The sequence below is a fragment of the Struthio camelus genome, chromosome 20 (genome assembly GCF_040807025.1).
Source record: "Struthio camelus isolate bStrCam1 chromosome 20, bStrCam1.hap1, whole genome shotgun sequence".
NCBI lineage: Eukaryota > Metazoa > Chordata > Aves > Struthioniformes > Struthionidae > Struthio > Struthio camelus.
In genome coordinates, this window is record NC_090961.1 from 15,262,926 (window position 1) to 15,284,726 (window position 21,801).

The 21,801-nt window shown below is 58.6% G+C and overlaps 2 protein-coding genes across 2 annotated transcripts; both read right to left on the reverse strand.

The window, feature by feature from the left end:
• Positions 1 to 11,873: 11,873 nt before the first annotated feature.
• On the reverse strand, positions 11,874 to 12,779 carry LOC138061723 (olfactory receptor 14A16-like; the record flags this gene model as incomplete). The annotated part of the gene is made up of 1 exon (XM_068914788.1): positions 11,874 to 12,779. A coding segment is annotated over exon 1 (906 nt), but the record flags the coding sequence as incomplete, so codon positions are not given.
• Positions 12,780 to 20,364: 7,585 nt separating this feature from the next.
• On the reverse strand, positions 20,365 to 21,384 carry LOC138061758 (olfactory receptor 6B1-like). Its single transcript, XM_068915360.1, is given in 1 exon segment — positions 20,365 to 21,384. A coding segment is annotated over 1 exon segment (1,020 nt).
• Positions 21,385 to 21,801: the final 417 nt, after the last annotated feature.

The following is a 21,801-nucleotide window of genomic DNA, read 5'->3' on the forward strand; positions in this document are numbered from 1 at the left end:
GCCCCACAGGCACCTCTCTCTCCTTTCAGCAAAGAGGTGCCCTTCCTGAAGGACACCCAGGACAGCAGGCTGCTCCGCACTTGCATCACCAGCATCTTCTCTCTTCCTGCCCAAGAGCAGATGCCCAGCCTGGATGCTTCACTCTACCCTCCGGTAGGTGCCGGCCTCGGGCAGCAGGAGTTTGAGCCAGCCTCCTGGCCACGTTAGGGGTGCCCACCCTCTGCCCCCTTGCAGGCCCTGGACGCTCTGGATGAGCTGCTGAAGGTGCTGGTGTTCGAGTCGCAGGCCTCCGGTCTCCAGCAGCTGCAGAACATCTTGGAGGTCTGCTGTTTGCAAAGAGCGTGTGTGGAGGTGGGGAGGTGGTGGTGGTGGCAGGGCTTGGTCCTCACCCCAAAGGGAAGGGGCCCTCTCGAGTCGAGGGGCCACCCCTGCCTGAGACCAGGTGCAGAGAGCATGCTGTGGGGAGGGCCCAGCTCTCCGTGGGGAGCCAGGGAGGGGCCCCACCATGCTCTTGGCTGAGCCGGGTGTCTCTCCTGGTGGCAGTCAGAGCCCTTTCCCCCGCCAGCATACCAGCACGGCCCTGCCCCTCTGCCCCTCAGCCCCTCTGCCCCTCGCCCCAAAAAGCCATCCCTTGCACCAAAGCGGGGCAAGGAGTTGGGCACAAGCAGGGGACGCAGGGCCACATCTGGAGGAGCGCACGGAAGGCAGCAGAGGCAGAAACCCTGCCGGGTGCTTAGCGGAGCTGTTGCTCCTGGAGTGGCCGTCAGGACCCAGCGCCGACCAGCGGCTTTGGTCTCCTCAGGTGCTGCTGCCCTTGACAGCGTCCCAGAGGGTGGCTGAGCGCCAGAGGGCCGTGGGGAGGATTGTGCGGCTGAGTCAGCTCCTGGGCAGCTCTTCTCTGCTGGAGGTAAGTGGGTGGCTGCAGGCCGTGGGCAACTCTCCTCTCAGGCAGGAGGAGAGGGCACGTGGCTTGATGTGCTCTTGCAGACAAGGCGGCCAGCGGGAGCAGTGGGCAACAGAACTGGCAGAGGGCAGGGGCGGGCAGGCTAGGACACACGGCTCCGCACCCCATTGCTCACTGTTGGGAGCAGGGCTGGGCAGATGCCTCCAGGGCTTTGGCTCGTGTGGCCCTTGGCCTGGGCCCGCTCTTGCGTGGCGCCCAGGGCTTTGGTCCCAGCTGCCGCAGCTTAGCCTTGCTCCCGGTCCTTCCTGCCTCCCCCCAGGACTCGCCCAGCTGTGGAGGAAGCAGTGCCGGCCCTTTCCTCTTCCAAAAGACACCTTTGGACTTCCTGGGACAGCTGATGGGCCACCTCACGCTGTGCTGCGCCGAGAAGGACCAGGAGATCAGCCATGGGGCAGCAGAGGCTCTCCACCATTTCTACAGGGTCATTCTGCTGCGCGAGAGTAAGAGAAGCTGGGCTGGGCTGGCCCTCTCGGCAAGCCACACAGCTCTGCTGAATGCCTTCAGTCCGCCATCTCCAACTCGCCATCGTTCCTCCTGACTGCTCGGGGTTTCTCCTCCTGCACAGGTAGAAAGATGGCAGAGGAGGATCTGACGCCTCCAGACATGAAGTGGCAGAGGGAAGGCCCAAACGCCTTCTGGCCCAGCAACGCCACTGCCGAGAGCACGGTGAGAAGCTCCTCCCTCGCTGCCCTTCTTGGCCACAGGGCTGGCAGCACGCCTGCAGGAACAAACGCATCCCTCATCAGTGGGGGGCAGCCGGCACGGCAGCCTCCCAGGCCTCGGGCGGAGGCATGTCCCGCTCTCCCTGAGCCTGGCGGAGCCAAAGGCTTTGTCCCAGGGGCAGAGCAGCAGCTCCAGCTGTCCTGGCCACCCGCCAGCTCTGCGGCCCCGGAGGGCCAGCCCACCGTGACCCTGACCCCAGCCATCCACCTGCACCCCGGCAGCTCCACTGCCCACTGCCCACTGCCCACTGCCCTCAGCCCATCCCAGCACAGCCCCTGCGCCCGGCTTGCCCGGGGGCACTGTGCCAGCCCTGCTCCAACTCTCTCTCCACTCCTGGAGCCACTCTCTCTGCTCCTCGGGGTGCACGCACGGTGCCACCCTGTGTCTTTCCCTCCACAGATATTTGGGAGCTTTCTCTTCCCCTCCGAGAGGACCCACTTCCTCCTGACCACCATCAAGGGCCTGACAGAACCAAGGGTCTCCCATACCGAGGTGGTTGCCCACATGATGGAGGCGGTCTTGAGAGACCCCGACTCGGAGCTGGACAGGGTAAGCAGCTTGTAGCCGCACTGCCCTGGGCTTGCACCCTCGGGGCTCTGAGCCCCCTGAGCGGAGGCCAGGGCTCTCAGGCACCCGGCAGCCTTTGAGGCCAGCAAAGAGCGACGGGAAGGAAGCAGTTCTCAGTGGCCCCTGAGGCAACTGCTACGCTCCTGTGGCGGTCCCACTCTTACCCGTGTTGTCCCCTCCAGGTGCCGGAGGTGGTGAGCAGCATCTATGAGAACCTCATGGGCATCAGGGAGGCGTCGCTCCAGGCCATCTTGAACAACGCCCTGCTCCAGATGGCCCGCTTGGAGCCTGATCAGGTGGTTGAGAGCCTGCTGAACACCTCCCTGCTGTGTGACAGGTACGGGGTCTGCCAGCCTTGAGGACAGCTCCGGGGCTATCGCAGGCCAAGGAGCTGTGGCCAAGGCAGCCCCCCCGACAGCATGCTCTGCGTCTGCAGCGTCGCCGGGGCCATGTGGAGGACGCTGGTCTCCGAGCACTCCCCTGCAGAGGAGGTGCTGAAGGAGCTGCTCTCTTGGCTCTGGGACCAGCCACTGCTCAGGCGGGACAGCAACATGCCAAAGGACAGCTACATCCTTCCGCTGACTGTGAGTGTCCAGCACAGGCCTCACTCAGTCCTGCCCATGGGGCCCAGCCTGGGGCCAGGAGCCCAGGACCACCTGCGGGGTCCACGAGGCCTGCCAGGGGGACCTGCCCTGTGGCTCAAGAAGACTCGTTTGCCACCGTTGCAAACAGGAGCCTTGGCTTGCCTTGGCTTAGGTGATCTCTTTCCAGCCAGACCCATCTCTGGTGTTTTTGGCAGGCAATCAGGGCCCTCAACGAGATCCTCCTGCTGCCCGCCAGCAAAGAGCCAGTGCAGCTCATTTTCCCCCAGCTCTACCTAGCAGTGCTCTTCCAGACCTTCTTCAGCCTGGAGTACACCCTGCAGGACCTCCAAGACTACAGCCAGATGTGTGGCCAGGAGAACAAGTGTCCTCCAGGCAGCCCCGTCAGGTGCTCCGTCCCTCTTCCCCAGTCTCTCCCATGCGCGCAGAGCCCGGGCTTGGCCTCCGTGTGCGACCCGCCTTTGCTCTACACACAGGAGCGCGGTGCAGGCCATGAAAGCTCTGCTCTGCCATGCTGACTATGCCCATCTGGCTGACTCCATCGAGAGGCAGGGAGGCTGGGACATGCTTATGAGCAAGGAGACCTACCACACAGGAGTCACGTTGCTGACTAGGTGAGAGCCTTCTTCATCCTCGTCTGCCCCAGCATTTCTGCCCTGGAGACAGAGTGCCCGAAGGCCACAGCTTTGGTGTAGGAAGGGCGCTTTTCCGCTCTCTCACCAAAATAAGCCTGAGTGGGTGAGACGCCAGGTTTCTCCTCACAAGGTGTGGTGGCGAAAGGCCACCGCCGCTCCTTGAGCCAGCGCCACCGGCTGCTGGGGCTGAGTACACCCACGACCTTGCCCTGCAGGACCTGGCCTGCAGGATGATGGCTCGGGGTGGCGGCGCACACCCAAAGAGGTTTGCCTGCCCAGCTCCGTGCCCACAGTGCCTTCTCCCCTCCCCGACCAGGGAGCTGTGGATGAACGCGGCCGATGAGTGCGCCTGGATGTTTGACCACGTGGTCAGGGTACTCAGCTGCGGAGACAAACACCGTGAGATCGCCGCCATGGCTGTCTTCATTGAGGTGGGCCTGGTGGCGAGCGGTGCCTCTGGGCAGTGCCTGCAAACACTGGGCTCTCTGGCACGTGGGCAGAGGGGCGGGTGGCTGGTCGGTGGAGCTGGGCTCCTCTCCCGCAGCAGCTGCACTCCCCTCAGTCACCCCAGCCTGGCCTCCTTCCCGCCAAGAGGCCATTTCTGCCGGGCTGATGCTCACAACCACTCGCAGCTCATGCACCCTTGGTGCCAGCTCTCTACCTTCCAGCGCTTCACAAAGGCCCAAGACAGACAGGCTGCAGATGGTTCAGAGGACGCGGGGAGTCCTGCTGCCTCTGCCGGTCGCTCACTCTGCAGCCGGCTGTCTTTCAGCTGCTGAACTGCACCGACTTTGAGCAGGAGATTGATGAGGATGTGCTGGGCTTCCTGCAATTGCATCTGCAGAACCAGAGCTTGGCCATGCGCGACATGGCCATCACAGGCCTCGTCACGCTGTCTGAGAGACGCCACACAGTGAGCAGGGGGCAGCCGGGCAAAGTCAGGCCAGTGGCCTGGGGCTGGAGGTGGCGGGTAAGGCAGCGGAGGGAAAGGCAGCGGAGGAATCGAGAGCTCGGGAAGCTGCTGCCAGCTCCCCCACCGTCCTGTCGCTGCTACAGCCAGAGCGTTTGTGCCAATGCAGTCACTCCTTGCTTCACCCAAAGGGCCTTCTCTGTTTCATGTAGGCAAGAAGTCTGCAAGGCCTGCTGCCCGCACTCCTGGAGCACCTGCCGGGTGCTGACAGCACCTTCCGTGCCAAGGCCCTCACCATCCTCAGCCACGTGCTCCATCTCCTGGACAGCAAGAAGGCCAACCCCATCGCCCTGCAGCTTGCTGAGGAGCTCCGGCCACTCTTTGATGACGTAAGGCTGGTGGGAAAGGCGGGGGCTCTGCTGCCGTGGCTGTGGGGCAGAGGTGCATGGCCCAGGCAGGGGGTTCACACCAGGGCAGCGCATTTTGGGGACCGTCAGCAGGTGGGATGTGCCCAGGAGCTGCTGCCGACGGCCGGCCCCCATCTCCTCCTTGGCACATCTACCCAGGGAGCTCCCCTGCGAGTCAGCCAGGAGGTGACTGGTGGGAGTGTGGCCAGGGCCAGAGCAGCCCTTCCAGGCACAGACACCTCCACGGCTTGGCTCTCCCTGGCTGCCACGTGTTAGAGAAAGCCACTGTGTTGCGCGTCTTGGGGCTGGGGCCATTCTGTGCTGGTGGCAGATCTGGCCCACAGCTCCTCCGTGCAGAGGCTGCGTCAGCAGCAGTCATCTCCACAGCAGCCCCACTGACCCCCTTGCTCACCACAGCCTTGCAGCAGCCCTTGCTGAGGTCCTCCCATCTTCCTTCCCTCCAGGAGTCTACCCGTGTGCGAGAGCTCTCCATCCAGCTCTTTGGGCACGTGCTGGCAACTGTGGTGGGCCCCCAGAAACGGCAGATCCGGAAGCACGTGCACAGCAGCCTGCTCCCACTGCTTCTCCACACGCACGAGGAGATCTCAAGCGTGGCGCAGGTGTGTGGCCACAGTGGTTGCTCGTGTGGGGCCAGGAGTGCTTTTCCTGTTGGCCTGGTTTGCCCAGCAAGGCCCCAGCACTAGCGTCCCTCGGGGCTTCCCAGCTGTCCTTGCAGGCATCCTGGGCCAGGCTCTTGGCGAGCTCTCTTCTGCTGCCCCGAGATGGTGGTTGCCCCCATCTCTGCCCAGGGCATCAAAGCCCAACTCGCTCCCCACATGCAGCTTCCCATCACAGCCTGGGAAAGGCTCTGAGCCTTGCCCAGGTGCGGGGCATGCAGGATCTCCTGCCTGCGCTGCAGTGGCATCTCCCACTCTCTGCTGCTCTGCAGGCCGCTCGGGAAGCTCTCCTCGCTGCTGCTAAGCTCCTGAAGTGGAAGCAGCTCAGGCACCTGCTCGAGACAGCTCAGACGTGGCAGATTGGCGAGTGCCTGGTAAGGACAGCCCCAAGCCCCCAAGGTCTGGCCCGCAGAAGGCCTGCCCCCTTGTCCACACCCACACCCATTGCTGCGGGCTCTGGAGCTGCACATGCGCTCCCCTTCCTCCAGCACCCTGCCCCGGTGGGCTCTTCTCCAGGGCCCTGTCCCCACACTGCCCCCAGCATGCGGAAAGAGCCCTTGGCCCAGCCGGGCCTGGTGAGCACTAGGGCACCTCAGCCGGCCTGGGGAGCGCTCTGCCCTCTGCTTCCTCCAGACCTCGGTGCCATACGGCTCCTGACTGGGAGCCATGAACGTCCTGGCATGGGAAGGGAGGGGAGGCGGCCCTGGCAGGAGGGCCTGGCCTGGCTGCGTGGGGAAGGTCTGCCCCAAGCCCTCGCCCTCGCCCTCTGCCCAGCTGGAGAGGAACAGGAGCAGAGCGGAGGAGTACCTGCGGCAGAGCCTGCCCTACTTGGAGAGCCCACAGGAGGCCTTGCGGGAGGCGGCCGTCAGGTTCCTCGGTGAGTCCCAGCCCCTGTGGGGCCCCTCTCTGTCCCAGGGCAGCTTGGCCCCAGTCCCGGCTGCTGCGCTGGCAGCAAGAACCTGCCCTGGGGCTGCCGGAGCCCTGCCTGCCTCAGGCAGGGCCTGCGTGCCCAGGGGCTGCGTGCTGACAGCGGGCTTTGCCATGGGCTGTGTACACCTAGGGCTCGTCGGACGGCACATGAGCGACCCGAGCGAGGAGAAGCTGCAGGACATCTGCCAGGGTGAGTGGGGGCAGCGTGGTGCTAGCTGCGGCACGGAGGAGGGCAGAGCCTGGGGAGCGAGCACTGATCCCCTGCTGGGCACCGGGAGGGGGGCAAGTATTGCCGGGGCGCTTGGGGCATTTCTCAACTGCATCTTTCGCCAGCTGATCTCTTAGGCCTCCCTGCTGCCTGCGGGCGATGGGAAGGGCTGGCTGGGCTTGGCCCTGTCCGGAGGCCATGCCTGGGGTCTCCGCACACCCGGGGCTTTCATCTCTTCTCTCTTCCTTTGTATTGCAGCCCTTCAAAGCATGCCGAGTGACACCAGCCTCAGCATCCAGTCTCTGGCAAGCCAGACCATCCTGCTCCTGAGAGCTCCAGCGGAAAAGGCACCATCAGGGTTCACCCTTGGAGCACTGTGCTACCGGCTCCGGAGAGCGTGGAGAAGGTGGCGCCCTGCTCCGTGAGACAGCTCTCTTTGAGCAGAGCCAGAGCAGCAGTTCCCCTCCCAGGCTGCTCAGCCCATGGCGACCCCAGAGAGTGCTGCAGAGCCTGCGTCATGCCCAGCAGCTCCCCCTGCATGAGCGAGCGAGTGTGCGGCAGGTCGTCATTGCCCCTCTGCTGCAGGCACTGCCTCCTGACATGTGCCGAATAAAGGGCTTGTGTGAATTCTCCTTAGTCTGGTTGAGCCTGACGGAGCCACAGCAGCATAAACGCGGTGTCCTCCCTTGCTGCGACAGCTTTTGCCTTTCGCTTAGACTCCAGAGTTGGAGCAGGCCTTCAGCTCTTCTACTTCCCTGACCGAGGACAAAGTGGTTGCCCTCCTCAGCTCTGGCAGCAGGAAGAATGCTGATTTTGGGGACGCGCCCTCTGGCTTGGGGTGCAGCTTCCAGCTCCTGGCCCTGGTTGCCCTCCTCCCAACGTGCGCTTGCCTCTGCCTCAGGCCAGCAAGGAACTGCCGCGCGAACATGCAGCTTTCATGGCGCTGCTCCTGGCCCGAGGAACTCTTCTCCATCCTCTCCTGGCAAAGCTGAGAAGCTGCGTCCATCTTGTGCTGGGGAGCATGAGGCTTTGCTTGCAGTCACTCCCTCAGCCCTGCCCAGAGAGGGCTGCTTGCTTGAAGAACACAACCATGAAGTCACCTGGAAATGCTGCCGAGCCTGGAGCCCTCCTGTAGGCAGCAGAGACTCACATCAGACCCTCTGCCAAGGAAAGGGGACTGGGAGGGACCCTGGGGGCAGGACTGGAGGCAGGACACTCTGAAGGCCCCTCGTTCCTGCTCCTCAGGGCAGGGGGCAATTGGCCTGGCCAATTCGGCAGCAGCTACAGCCAAGGGAGCAGCACAGCACTCAGCGCGTAGCTTTTTAGGCGGCCAGATGCCAGCTCACTGCCACCTGCCAAGCGCAAAGGTCCCATTCAACAGCGAAGGACTTGCTTGAACCCTGAACTCAAGCCAGACTCACCCATCCCTGCCGCACCAGCTGGGGACCCGTCAGCTCTCCATACCCTCCCGGTGTGTGCTCGGAGCACGCCTACAGAGGGTGGGACCAGAGACGAGAGACGGGCGCCCACCCTGGCAGGGGAGAGCCCTGCTCCTGCTCCCTCCCTTGTGCCGCTTGCCGCTTCACGTCCCTTTTCCGCAGAAATGTTTCACAACTGCAGCCGGCTACGTACAACAACAGAGGCACCTCAAAGACAGGTTGTCCTTACAGCCAGGCAAAACTGGGCAACTGTTTGGGGAATCGCACAGGTGACTGCTCTGGCAGACAGCTGAAGGGGTTTGAAGGAGAGGACACTGGCTGGGAGGACGCGGAGGCTCTGGCTCTGCCCTCCCTCTGGTGCTGGGCCAACCGCAGGTCCTCTGCTCGCCTTTCCAGGGCGCTGTCGCAAAGATGGAGGCAAGCGAGCCCTATCCGCCGCGCCAAAACCCACTGGAGAAACCCAGCGGGCGTATTTCTTCTTCCCTTCCTGAGGCAACTCTTGGCCAGAGCCAGCTGGAGGGTCTCCGGGTCGTGCTTCCCCGGGCCTCCGACTGCCCGATTGCTGCTCGAGAAGCAGACCCAGCGAAACCTGCTCCCGGTTGTGCCCCCGCTGGGAGCTGGGCGGTTCCCTTGGCCGGGTCTCGGGCAGGTGCCAGGTCACCAGGTCCAACACGCAACAGCAGGGAACGGATCAGGAGAGACACGCCAGAAAAGACGCTAGTGCCATCAGCTCTTCTTCTGGCTGGGGAAGAAGGGCAGGACATGTTGCAGGGTCACAGAAACCGGGCGCTGCAAAAGAGCAGCCTCAGAGGTGCCTGGTGGCGTTAACGTGAGCAGCGTGCGCCATCGTTCCGCTCCAGAGTGACCGCGACCTCTGGAAACGTTGGGGGCTTTTTCAGCAGTGGCGGCGCAGAGGAGGCAGCAGAGGCTGCCGGGCGCAGGGGGCGGCCATGGACCCGGCGGCCCCCAGCCCCATGACGGCCGGGGCAGCGGGGCCGGGGGCCGCGGAGGGCCTGGCTCCCCACCTCTCCCAGCCCCACACGCTGCCCCCCCACACCTGCCCCCCTCACCCCCCCACCTCAGGGCCGGGATCCCTCCCCCAGGGTTGCTGCAGCCCCACCCGGCGTTGCCTGGCAACGGCACCAGCTGCAGGTCACGTGGCCTCCTCCTGCCCCCCCGCCCCCGGTGCTGCCTAGCAACAGCGGCCCTTGGGCCCCCAGGGCTGCCCTGGCCTCTGCTGGGCCTCCCCTCCCGCCCTCCCTGAGCTGCTGCCTCCCTCCTCCTGCCTTCCCTTTCCATCCTTCCTTCCCTCCCCTTCTTTCTTCCTTCCCCCTCCTTCCTTCCCTCTGCCTCTCCTTCCTTCCCTCCCCCTTCTGCCTTCCCTCCTGCCTTCCTTCCCTCCCGCCTTCCTTCCCTTTCCGTCCTTCCTTCCCTCCCCTTCTTTCCTTCCTTCCCCCTCCTGCCTTCCCTCCCTCCTTCCTTCCCTCTCTCCTTTTCTCTCTCTCTCTTCCCTCCCTCCCTCTCCCCCTCCTTCTCTCCCTCCTTCCCTCCTTCCTTCCCTCTCAGCTGCAGAGGGGCTGCTGGGAGCCCTGTGCCTGCTGCTCTCCACCCTGCTCCTCCCACCACGGTGCCCCTTGGCCTCCCTGGAGCCACCACACAGCACAGCCCTGTCTCGCTGGGGGCTGCGGACATTTGTCACATTCCAGCAGTCTCGTGGCTCCTGTCTGCGTCCCACCCCTGCTCTGCCTCCGCCCTGCTGCCCGGCATGCGGCCCCATGGCACCGTTGTGCAGGCACCGCACAGCATAGGCTGCCTTCAGGAGTGAGGAGACGTCCCCCCAGCATGGCCCCCCAACAGCCCTCGGTGCCGTGGCCTCCACGGCCCTCCTGCTTTGCAACCTCCCCCCCATCCCCAGCCCCTGCCCAGCCCACCTTGAGGAAAGCAAACAGCCATGCTCCAGGGTCTGCTGGGGTCTGGGTCTGGAGAGAGGCCAGGCAGGACTGGCCATCCCACCATACAGGGGCTGAGCCCAGCAGGGAGATGGAGCTGGTCACATGCAAAGGTCACTCCTCACCACGACTGTGGGGAAAGGCAGTGCTGAAAGGGGTCTGTGAGGAGTTTCCTGGGGCAGTTTCTCCTCTCTGTTCACACAACAACAAATTGGGCTGGATCTTTGCACTGAGGGACCCTGCTTGAGAGTCTCCATGGGCATGAGGATGGTCTACAGGCCCAGTAGACGCTCCCAGGACCTCCTCTGCATACTCCCTGCTAGCCCTGTAGAGGACCCAGCAGGGGGCTCATTCTCCTAGGGCTCACAGCTGGATGCCCAGTCCTCCAGCTGGGTGCAGAGCCCTGTCTGGAGGTGACTTTTGGGGTAAAGGCTAGCACGCGGCCTGGGGGAGATTGTCTCAAGACTGTGTGCTGGAGATAGGGCCTGAGGGACAGCAGCAAACTGATCTGGCTGTTGGGTCCTGCTTCCTTCAAGACAAGTGCTGGCACAGGGTCCCAGCCTTCCTTTTGGTGCCACCTGTCAAAAGTGATGATGACACTATGACCAGGGAAGGTGGGGAGAGTTATTCCTTCTTCAGCCACTTCCCAGGCCATACGGGAAGCCAGAACACCAAGGACTTCTGGCTCTGCAACGTGAACACACTTTAGTGTAGCCACAGTGTGACCATTGTCTTGGATAAAATGTCAGCATTTTTCTCTCCAAGACCATTTCAAGCCCAGCTCCACTTCCTTCTGATGTCTCCTCATCCCTCCTCTGACCTCAATAACTGTTCCTGCACCCCTTCCCCTGCTCTCCCGCAGGGTCTCGAGCTGGCAGTGCTGCTCTGGAGAGCGAGCAGACGGTTGGGGCCACAGGGCCACGGGGGTGACTCTGCACTGGCCATGCTGGTGCAGGTGGGAAGCAGACCCAACCGAATGGGGATCCATGGCCTCTAATCCCTCCAGAGATCCAACACATGGTATTTCATTAACGATGACATGAATCACTCTCCCGTCTCCCTTCCCCGTGCCCCGTGCCCCGTGCCCCATGCCCCGTGCCAGCTGGGTCCCCACTGCCTCGCCTGGGACTGCAGAGTCCTCCTGTGCCTGTGGATACCTGCGTTTCGTGCTTTCCCTTTAAGGGACTCCACCTTGGGGGACTTCTCATTTTGTGAGGCTCCTCTCGCTGCCCACCCCAGGCACACGCTGTCCCAGGAGAGCCCCTGTGCTCTCCTGGCACCTCCAGCTTCCCCTCCAGAAGGAGGGACATCTGACACTGTGCCCGAACATGTGCGACAGCCCCGGCTATGTACAACAGTGACAATCCCTCATCTCCCCTGTCACTGGACACTGAGGGGGGACTCCTCAATCCTAAATGCCTTGGTGTCTAAGAGATCATAACAGGATGATGAGCTTTTTGTTCCTGACCCCATGGACAAGGCTGCCCAGCAGGCCCTTGTGGGCTGCTCTCCTTGGGCCTATATTTGACACCAGCTCTGGAAGAAGCACCCAGCCTTCAGACATGGCACTGGCTAGAACTGCCTTTATTACCAAGATACTGTGAGGGAGCCAGCTCTGACCTGGCGTTAGACAGTTTTGCGTGGCCACCAGGTGAGACATGGCATTAAAACCGGGGTGAACTGCAAGCATTTATGTAGCAAAATGATAACAAATAAATTTCATCATCATCATCATAACAGTAACAATAGTAATAATAAAAATAAAATAAAAAAACAAAACTGAGTCCTGGTTTGGGACAGTTTGGGATTCAGTTGTTGAGAGCAAAGGCAATTTTAGCACTGCTGAAAAATGCCCATGCAATCACTTTCCTCAGGGCATCTCGGAGCTCCTTGTTCCTCAGGCTGTAGATGAGGGGGTTCAGTGCTGGATGCACCACTGCGTACAAAACAGCCACCACCAGATCCAGGGATGGGGAGGAGAGGGAGGAGGGCTTCAGGTAGGCAAATATTGCACTGCTGATAAACAAGGAGTCCACGGCCAGGTGAGGGAGGCACATGGAGAAGGCTTTGTGCCGGCCCTGCTCGGAGGGGATCCTCAGCACAACTGTGAAGATCTGTACGTAGGACAGCACAATGGACATGAAACATGCAAAAAATAAACCAACACTAACCACAACAACCCCAACTTCCCGGAGGCAGGATTGTGAGCAGGAGAGCTTGAGGATCTGGGGGATCTCACAGAAGAACTGCCCCACAGCATTGCTTTGGCAGAGAGGTATGGAAAATGTGTTGGCAGTGTGCAGGAGAGCATTGAGAAAGCCGCTGCCCCAGGCAGCTGCTGCCATTTGGACACAAGCTCTGCTGCCACCCAGGAGGGTCCCGTAGTGCAGGGGTCTGCAGATGGCAACGTAGCGGTCATAGGCCATGACAGTGAGAAGAGAAATCTCTCCTCCAAACAAGAAGGAAACCAGGAAGACCTGGGCAGCGCATCCCGAGTAGGAGATGGTCGTGGTGTCCATGAGGGAATTGGCCATGGATGTGGGGACAGTGGTGGAGATGGAGGACAGGTTGAGGAGGGAGAGATTAAAGAGGAAGAAGTCCATGGGGGTGTGGAGGCGGTGGTGGCAGGCTATGGCGGTGATGATGAGGCCGTTGGCCAGGAGGGCAGCCAGGTAGATGCCCAGGAAGAGCAAGAAGTGCAAGAGCTGCAGCTGCCGGGTTTCTGCGAATGCCAGGAGGAATTCAGTGACGGAGCTGCTGTTGGACATGTTGCTCCCTCCAGGCATGTGGGACTGTCCAAAGAAGAAAAGACATGGAGAAGTTAGGAGATGCTTTTCAAGAAACCCTGAAATGTTCCAGTTCTCATCCAACCCCCCGTACTGCCTCTCTCTTCACGGAGAGCATGTGTGTGCAGCTGCCTTGCTTGAGCTCCCCTGTGCACTGGCGGAGTGTGCTGTGAGGAGCAGAGGCCTCTGCCCATGGGCTCCAGGGCAGTCTGTCCATCCTGCTGTAGGGCAGTGGGGACATGGGAGTGGGGGTGACTAGCTCTGACAGTCACAAGGTCTGTCAGGTGAAAGCCACTGGGCAGGTGGAAGGAATATTTCAGCATCTTCACCACCTGTTCTGAAGAATGAGGGTTGAGGAACAGAGCTTTAGGGATTTCTTCCTAATGTTTATTTTCTGTGAGATGCCCCTGTGCCCCCTGGGCAGTCTTCCTCAAAAGGCAGAAAGTCTCAGCGTTTCTGCTGTGACTCCTGAGAAAGACCAATTCCCTGTCCCCGGGTGCAGAGGGAGGACAGCTTGTCTGTCTATTAGTCTTGTTCTCAGCTGTCCTGTGTTTGCAGCTCTTTGAGCTGCAGGATGGTCACTCTCATCTGTTGCCCAAAAAAGAATCTAGCCCCTGCTGAGAGCAGACGAGCCCAGGTCCCAAGTGTGGGTCTCCAACCTTCTCTCCCTTCCTCAGGGCACCAGAGCGACGTCTCCACACTCCCCTTTCTAGCCAAGCACACACACGGCTCTTTTCAGCTGCCCACATACAGCTTCCCAACACCATCTCCATACGCCCAGCATCTCTGAAGATTCTTCACAGCTCCCTCACACATCACAGAGATGGTGGTATGAGGCAGCGGTGCCCTTCTGGAGGGCAGCCCCAAGCCTGCCAGGACACCACAGGGAAATGGTCCAAGGACTGTTAGGACTGCAGATGGGCTCTCCTTACAGGACAGTCAGCTCCACTCCCCTCCCCACCCACTGCATTTCCTGGACCTGCACGGGTCAGAAGGGGGCTGCAGACACCTCACTCCCAAGCAGAGACCTCTGTGGCACAACTCGCAGGGCAGGGGTCTGAGCTGCAGCTGAAAACCCACCAACCCCAGGGAACCCGAGAGAAGAACAAGGGCAGCACGGAGAGGAGGGGAAACAAGGAGCAACACTACACTCCTGCTGCCACGGGAGGCAAGGAGAGAGGGACAGATGGGCAGTCGGGAAAGCCTTCACCTTCCCCAGCTGGGTGGTGACATTGCAGGGCAGTCACTCAGCCCCTTTGTCAGGCAGCACAAAACGGGGCCCGTGGCAGGAGAGATGCCCCTCTCCTCTGCTGCAGGTCTGGCTGCAGAGCGGGTGGCTCATGCCCTGGACTCCACGGCTGTGAGGGCAGAGGCTCTGCTGGGTGGGAGAGAAGACATGCGGGGCTGGCTCAGAGAAAGCTGTCTGCCTTGCAGGGACTGATCAACACTTGCCCAAACCCATCCTCCTGTGATGTTTCTGTTAGCAGTTCTCTCTCATTCCCAGCCTGTCTCTGCTGCCTGGCGCTCTCTCTGCTGGGAGCTCTTGCTCTCTCCCAATGTCTTTTCCCTGCTGGTTTTCACAGACCCCATCCCACCCTCTGCACACTCAGTTCTGCCCTACAGAAACCTGCCAGGACAGGGCACTGGGCAGGGGTATCTCTGTGCTCACAGGTCCCAAGGAGCAGGTCAGAAAAACCCTTATGAAGCAATAAAGGTGCTGCTGGGGCTGCCTGCAGGCTGAGGTGGGGTTGAAGGGGTTTGCTGAAGTTTCTCACAGACCTAGCGATCTCCAAGAGTGAAGGTTTGGGAATCCAAGTTACCCTGCAGTTACCCTGCAGCCAGAGACTTAGCATGCAAAGGGCTGTGCAGATTTCCCCCGCAAGGAGCTCTCCTCGCTCCTCCCACTCCACACTGCCTCTCACTTCTCTCCCTCTCGCCTCATCTCCTGTCAGCAGCAGCAGCAGGCAGTGCCCAGAGCCCCGCTGCTCTTGGCAGAGGAGCTGCTGCTGCCCAGAGCTGTCTCTCGGCCATGCTGCCTGGTTGCCAGCAGCTCCCTCGGTCCCCGGAGCCTGGCCCCGCTCAGGAGCAGAGGTCCAGCTTAAGGCATGAATTGCTCTGTCGCTTGTGCACCCTCTTCCTGGGAAATGTTCACTGCAGTCTACTGAAATCCTATCACCTATGGTCCCTTTCTGAACACTGAAGTTTGTAAACACTGATTCCTGCATTGCATTTTGTCTCATCAGAGGGTGGTTATTTGCAAGAGGTGGACCTGTCCCACTCTGGAAGACCTGATTCCCATCTCTTAAATAGGCAGAACACCTAGTCAAGGACAAGGAGGGAGGTCATTTTCGCATGGTTCAGGTATTGATTCCGATGAGTCAATCTGGGCATGGCATGACGGTTTTAGAAATCCCTGGGATGGGGTTGGATTCAGCTCTCTCCCATGAACTCCAGAAACACACAGGAGGTGGGATTCCCCTTGCCCAAGCTGAAGTGTGCACAACATGGCTGCCTGCAGGTAAGCCCCTTGTCTACGCTGCCATTGTAACCACTAGAGATGGAGGGTGGGAGTCAGTTGCTCACACACAAACACCTGGTGACATTTGAAGAGACAGAGGTGGTGCAAGGCATGTGCCAGTGTCTGCTGGCTCTGATGGAGCAACTATGAGACCTACATCCTTCTAGAACCCCAGGTGGGGGCCAGCTGAGGAATTTCCCAGGCCATATGAAGGGACACTAGATGCCTACTACGACTAGAGCTCCACTCATTCTTAAGCTGAGACACAAGCAGATCCCTACACTGCAAACAGCTGATGTAGTGCAGTGCAGGTGCTTGATTTAATGACAAAAGTAGGCCTGCAGTCCAGGTCAGGTTCCTGGGGCAACCCAGACAGCCATATGTCTCCTGCAGAAGCAGCATGGGACCTATAGGAAAGCCATGTCCTTTTGGAGGGGTTGCTGGGCAAGTGCCTCAGCGCACCTCAGCTTTCCTACCTGGACAGCACCCACAAAGCACAACAAAGCTCCATACTGACAGTCTGTAAAATTGGCAGGCATCTCTGGACCCTGGCTTGGCTAAACAGGGAGCTCAGGCCTGAGCTCCAGGGCCACAAGGCAACACAAGGATAGGGGAAGAAAGGAGAGGCTGCAAAGGAGGAATTTGGAAATACTGTCCAGTGAAGAAGGGATGGTGTTAGGGAAGCCCAAGCTGCCCTAGCATCGACCCCTGCAGGGGATGTCACGAGCCTGAAGGAGAGCTGCTGCTGCTTCAGTAACAGTGAAAGAGTAAAGAAGGAAAATGTGGGCTCACTGCTGCATGGGGCAGGGAATCTAGGAACAGCAGATGGAGATAGGTGTGAGGAACTGAACGTCGTCTTGGCTTCAGTCTTCACCAGCAGAGTCTCCTGGGCTGTTGTGCGTAGTAGAGTCAGGACTCCAGGCGAGAATACCAACCCACAGTGCCCGAGGGCTGAGTGCAGGAAAAAGGATTATGTTGTGCCTATCTTCAAAAGAGGCCACAAGGACAAGCCGGGGAGCTGCAGGCCGTTCAGCCTCACTTGAGTGAGGAGTGTGTCCTGGAGCTATCCATCTTGGATCACATTTCTGGGTACACGAAGGTGCCTGGAAATAGTCAGCACGGATTTACTGAACATAAATAGTTCCAGACCAACGTGATTGCCTTCTGTGATAAAAGACCTGTACTTGTGGGAGAAGAAAGAGTAGGAGATGTCATTCACCATGATTTTAGCCAGACTTCTGGCACTGTCTCCCCCAACATTCTTGTATCCAAGGGAGGCCTTACAGCAGGCTGGCTAGACATTCAGATGGGTGAAAAACCAAGTGGTTGGATGATGGAGCTCAGAGGGTTTTTGTGAGTGGGTCAGGCTTTACCTGGAAGCCAGTGACAAGTGGAGGGTGCAGGGGTCTACACTGCAACCCAACCTGTCTGACAGGCTCATCAGTGGCCTGGAGGACACACCTCTTATCCCAGTTGCAGATGACAGCTAATGGGGCAGAACAGTCATGTGCCTGAGGGCTGCCTTTCAGAGGGAGCTTGGCAGGTGGGAAGAATGGGCTGTCAGGAACTCTGTGAAATGCAACAAGGACAAATGCCCTATCTTCACCTGCGATAGACCAACATCCTGCAGTGACACAGGCTGGGGAGTTCTGGCTGGGCAGCAGCTCTGCAGAAAAGGACGTGGCGGTCTTTGTGGGCAGCGAGCTTGATGTGAGGCAAGAGTGTTCCCTGGCAGCAACGGAGGCCACAGCATTGTGGGCTGCATGAACAGGAGCACAGCCAGGAGAAAGACGGAAGTGATGATGCCCCTCTACTCAGCACTTATCCGAACCCACCTAGATACATCATCCATTCAGGCCCCCCTGGAGAAGAACGCTGTTGATGACATGGAGTGAGTTCAGTGTCAGAACCTCAAGGTGTTTGGGGGCTGGAGCACTTGCCCTGGGAGGAGAGGCTGAGAGTTCAGGCCTTGTTCAGCCTGGAGAAGGGAAGACTTTTGGAGGAAACTCATCACAGCTTCCCAACTCAAGCTTCCCACCAGTAAAGAACCAGGGCTCTTTACAGAGATTCCTGGCAGGACAATGAGAGGCAACAGTACGAAGCTGACACAAATGCAGCTAAAATTGGATTTAAGGGAGAAAAATCAATCTTGGGCCTGGAAGGTTTTCAGGTCAAGGTTTAATTATGAGGGACTGCTTGTCCAGAACAGGCCCTCTTCACAGTCTACAACACCTGCACATTACAACACGATGCCCAATGAGTGTGACACATGCAGAGAGACGTGGCATGGGGGTGATTGCACTGGCTGAGGGTGCTGGAGTTGTTGAGCCTGGAGAAGAGGAGGCTTTGGGCAGACCTAAGAACAGCCTGCCCATACCCACCAGGAGGTCGTCAAGAAGATGGAGGCAGGCCCTTCATTGTTGTACACGACAGGAGGAGGAGGCCCAATGGGCATTAGCTGAAACAAGAGGTTCAGGCTGGGGATAAGCAAAAATGTTTTACCCCTGCAGACAGTGGAACACTGGGGCAGGTTGCCCAGAGAGGTTGTGCCATCTCCATCCTCAGAGGTTTTCAAGTCCTAAATGAACGAAGCCCTGAGCAACCTGGTAGGATCTGATAGTTGACCCTGCTGTGGGAAGGAGATTGGGCTAAAGACCTCCAGAGGCCCCTTCCACCATGAATCCTTTTGCATTTTCTTCCACCCTGTGTCTTCTCATGTTGACCACAGGGAGAAAACTGCAGCTTCCCTGTGACCATGGCAGTGTGTCAGACAGAAGTAGGAGCAGATCAACTGCATGTTTCTTGTCCTGCTCTGGTTAGTGTCATTCAGATTCAGGAGTGCTTTGCAGGTACCCGCAGTGAGCACTGATTTTTTTTTTCTTTTCCTTCACCTTTTATTGCATTATGCCCTCTTTTCCACCTGACAAGGTGTTCTCTTTTACCATCCTGATGCCCGCCCATGCAGTCAGCACACACCTATTTCCTAATCTCCACTGGCCCTGCTTATACTTCCTTTGTACATTCATTGGGCCTCTCTGAGATGGTGTCCGTGGTGATTTCTACCTTTGTCAGCAGCTCCGTTAAACTAGCACCTCCTTTTATTATCCACAGTGTCCCGCAATGCCTCATGCTGTTATCCTGTCAGAGGCACAGCAAGACAGGACGAGCCATCTGTACACGCACATTAAGAGCTGACACAAAGGAGCCTGAGTCCAGAGCGGCCTTGAGAAACTTGGGGTTTTGTCCAACATAAACCCCATGAAGTTGTGCAAGGAAACGCGGCTAGTCCTGCATGGGGGAGCAGAAAACGCTGTGCATCAGGACAGGCTGAGAGCTGACCGTCAGAGGAGTGACCCTGAGGAGAAGGGCCTGGACATGACAAGGGATGCCATAGGAGCCAGCAGTGCATGCTTGCACTAATGAGGCCAGCTGCATATGGGGCTGCTTCAGGAAGACCATGGCCACCCAGGCAAGGGCAGTCCCCATCCCCCTTGACTCAGCACTGGTGTGGCCACATCTGGAAGAGTGTGTCCCCGTGTGGGCTGCCCAGTGCTGGAGGAATGGGGAGGACCTGGAGAAGGTCCAGGGGAGGTCTCCCAAGGTGGGGGTAGGGTCCTGAAGCACAAAGCCTGTATGGAGGGGCTGAGGGATGTGGCCTTCTTTAGCCTGGTGAAGGGGAGGCTAAGGGCATTCCAGTAGGAGCCTGGGAGTGCTTGAAGGGTGGTTTCAGAGGTGATGGAGAGTTTCTTGGTAATAGGAAATAGCAAGAGAAGGAGAAAGAGACAAAACAATTATGAGATACATTATGAGAAGTTCAGGCTGAACTTTTGGAAACTGGGATGTCACTTGTGCTGTGGTTCAACAGGACACCCAGAGGGAGTTGGTGGGGAGCCCCTGGCTTTGTGTCTGGATGAAAAGCAAGAGAGGGCAGAGAGCCATCAGTAAAGGTGGTCAGATGGCTGGGGGAGAGCACCCTGGCCTGTATGCCCAGGTGTACAGCCAGTAGCTCAAGGGAAGTGAACATCCACCTTTGCTCACCACTCGTTGGACCTCCATTTAGATGCTGTGCCCAGAGTTGGGCCCCCCACTACAGGAACAACATTGACAAACTTGAGCAAGCTCAGGGGAGGTCCCCCAAGGGGCTCAGGGGCTGGAGCCCTTGCCGTGGGAGGGGAGGCTGAGGGAGCTGGCCTTGTTCAGCCTGGGGAAGAGAGGGTTTCAGGGGGACCTGAGGGTAACCTCTGGCTCCTCTGAGCAGTGCACGGTGTGAGGATGAGAGTCAACAGGCATAAGCTGAAACGAAAGAAGTTCTGACTGGAGATGGGGAGAAACTTTCTAAAATGAGGGCTGAGAGACAGAGGCAACCGAGACAAGTTGTGCAGTCTCCATCCATGGAGCTTCTCAAGACCCAGCTGGATAAACCCCTGAGTAACCTGATCTGACCTCATAGGTCACCAGCTTTGACCTGGAGGTTGGGCTTGAGACCCACTGAGGTCCCTTCCCACCTGAAGTTTCCTATGATCCTACAATCCTAAGTCTCAGCTCATTTCTCCCACTCTGTTTCCCTCTTCCAAAGAGTGATTCAAAATGCTGCAGCAGATGGACAGAGGACAGCATAGATATTGCTATTGAGACAGTTTCTGGCAGCTCAGCACTGAGTCAGTTAATCTTGTCAAAAGGAAGGAGAAAAGACCACTTGTCCTTGCAGAGATGGGAAAGGAAGCTCAGGGGCTGGGAAATAATAGGGGCAGTAAACTGGGATATTAGCCAAGATGTGAAATCGCTGGACATGACAAGGGTTGCCCCATTGGAGCTTATTAAAGGGTCATAGCTCTAGGTGTGGGATTTGTTTCATGTACCCTTAGCCATCTAGAAACACACACATACACACATCTTTTTCATCAGACTTTTATTAGATGACCTGGAGAAATATTTGTGTTTTTCTAATGACCTCTTCCCTCCCTTTCCGTATCAACCTCACAAAACGCATACTCCCTGAGGGGTTCCTGGTGGTGAGCACACACCTTCCCCCACTGTCTCCTTGGCAGTTCACATATGCACCAGAGGTGATTTTACCACCCTGGCACAGCAGTACTTGGAGCTCATGGAGCTGGCCAAAGCTCTGCTGAGCCCTTTCCTCAGGGCCTCCCTGACCTCCCTGTTGCACAGGCTGTAGATGAGGGGATTGACCAGGGGTGTGAGGATGGTATAGAAAAAGGAGAACACTTTGTTGAGCTGCCTCAGCTGGGGGGTTCTGGGCATCAGGTAGACAATGATGGTGGCATAGAAAACAGTGACAACAGTGAGGTGAGAGGAACAGGTGGAGAAGGCCTTCTGCTTGCCCTTGCTAGATGGGATCCTCAGGATGGCAGCTATGATGCACACGTAGGAGGCCAGTGTGACTAAGAAAGGGAAAACTGTATTCAGGATAGATATTATGGAAGCTAGTAGTGTGATCACCCTGGTGTCACTGCAGAGAAGCTTCAGCACAGGGGTAAAATCACAGAAGAAATGGTCAATAACATTGGGGCCACAAAACCTTAAGTGGGATAAGAAAGAAGTGACTACTGTAGAGATAAGCACTCCCAGTAGCCAAGAGGCTGCTGCCAGCTGTAGAGAGACCTTCTAGCTCATGAGGCTTGCATAGAGCAGGGGCTGGCATATGGCCAAGTACCGATCGTAGGACATCATGGCCAGCAGGTAACACTCACTAACTGCAAAGGAAACTAAGAAATAGAGCTGAGCCATACGGCCATGAGCAGAAATGGTCCTGTTGCCGGTCAGGAAGCTGGCCAGCAGCCGGGGCAGGATGGTGGAGCTGTAGCAGGTCTCCAAGGAGGACAGGTTGCCCAGGAAGAAGTACATGGGGGTGTGCAGGTGCCGGTCTGCCACCACCAGCACAACAATGAGCATGTTCGCCACCATCGTTCCTGAGTAGATGATGAGCGAGAGGAGGAAGAGCGGTGTCTGGAGTGAGGGGACATTCCTCATTCCCAGCAGGAGAAACTCCATTGGAAATGTGCGATTGTCCCATTCCCCTTCCTCCACAGAGCACCACAGGTCCCTCATTCCTCTTTTCCTAACGAGGCAACCTACAAGAAAAAACATCTGTTTCTTTCCTTCTTTCTTGTGCAGAAGAATCAGGAAGGAAGTTGCTGTCAGAGAAAACACGGAGCCTGGCACTTCCCTGACCGCATTGGTGTTCCCTTTAGGGCCCTCATGACTACTGAAAGGAGGGAACTAGGTTTTTCCACAGAGTTAAGCCATGCATCTGTGAGCTGCCCCTCGGAGGTGCTCCTTTCCTGCTTGGAGTAGAGGCAGAGGACAGAAAGCATTCACTCCGACTGTGACAGTGTCTTTCTGGCACCCAAAGTTATTCTGAATAGCAGCCACCATTCCTAGCAGGCCAGGAGACCCCTTTCTGCGAGCACATCATGCCAGGTGCCCTTTTCCTCAGGGCAGGAGCATGGGCCCTGCACCAAACGG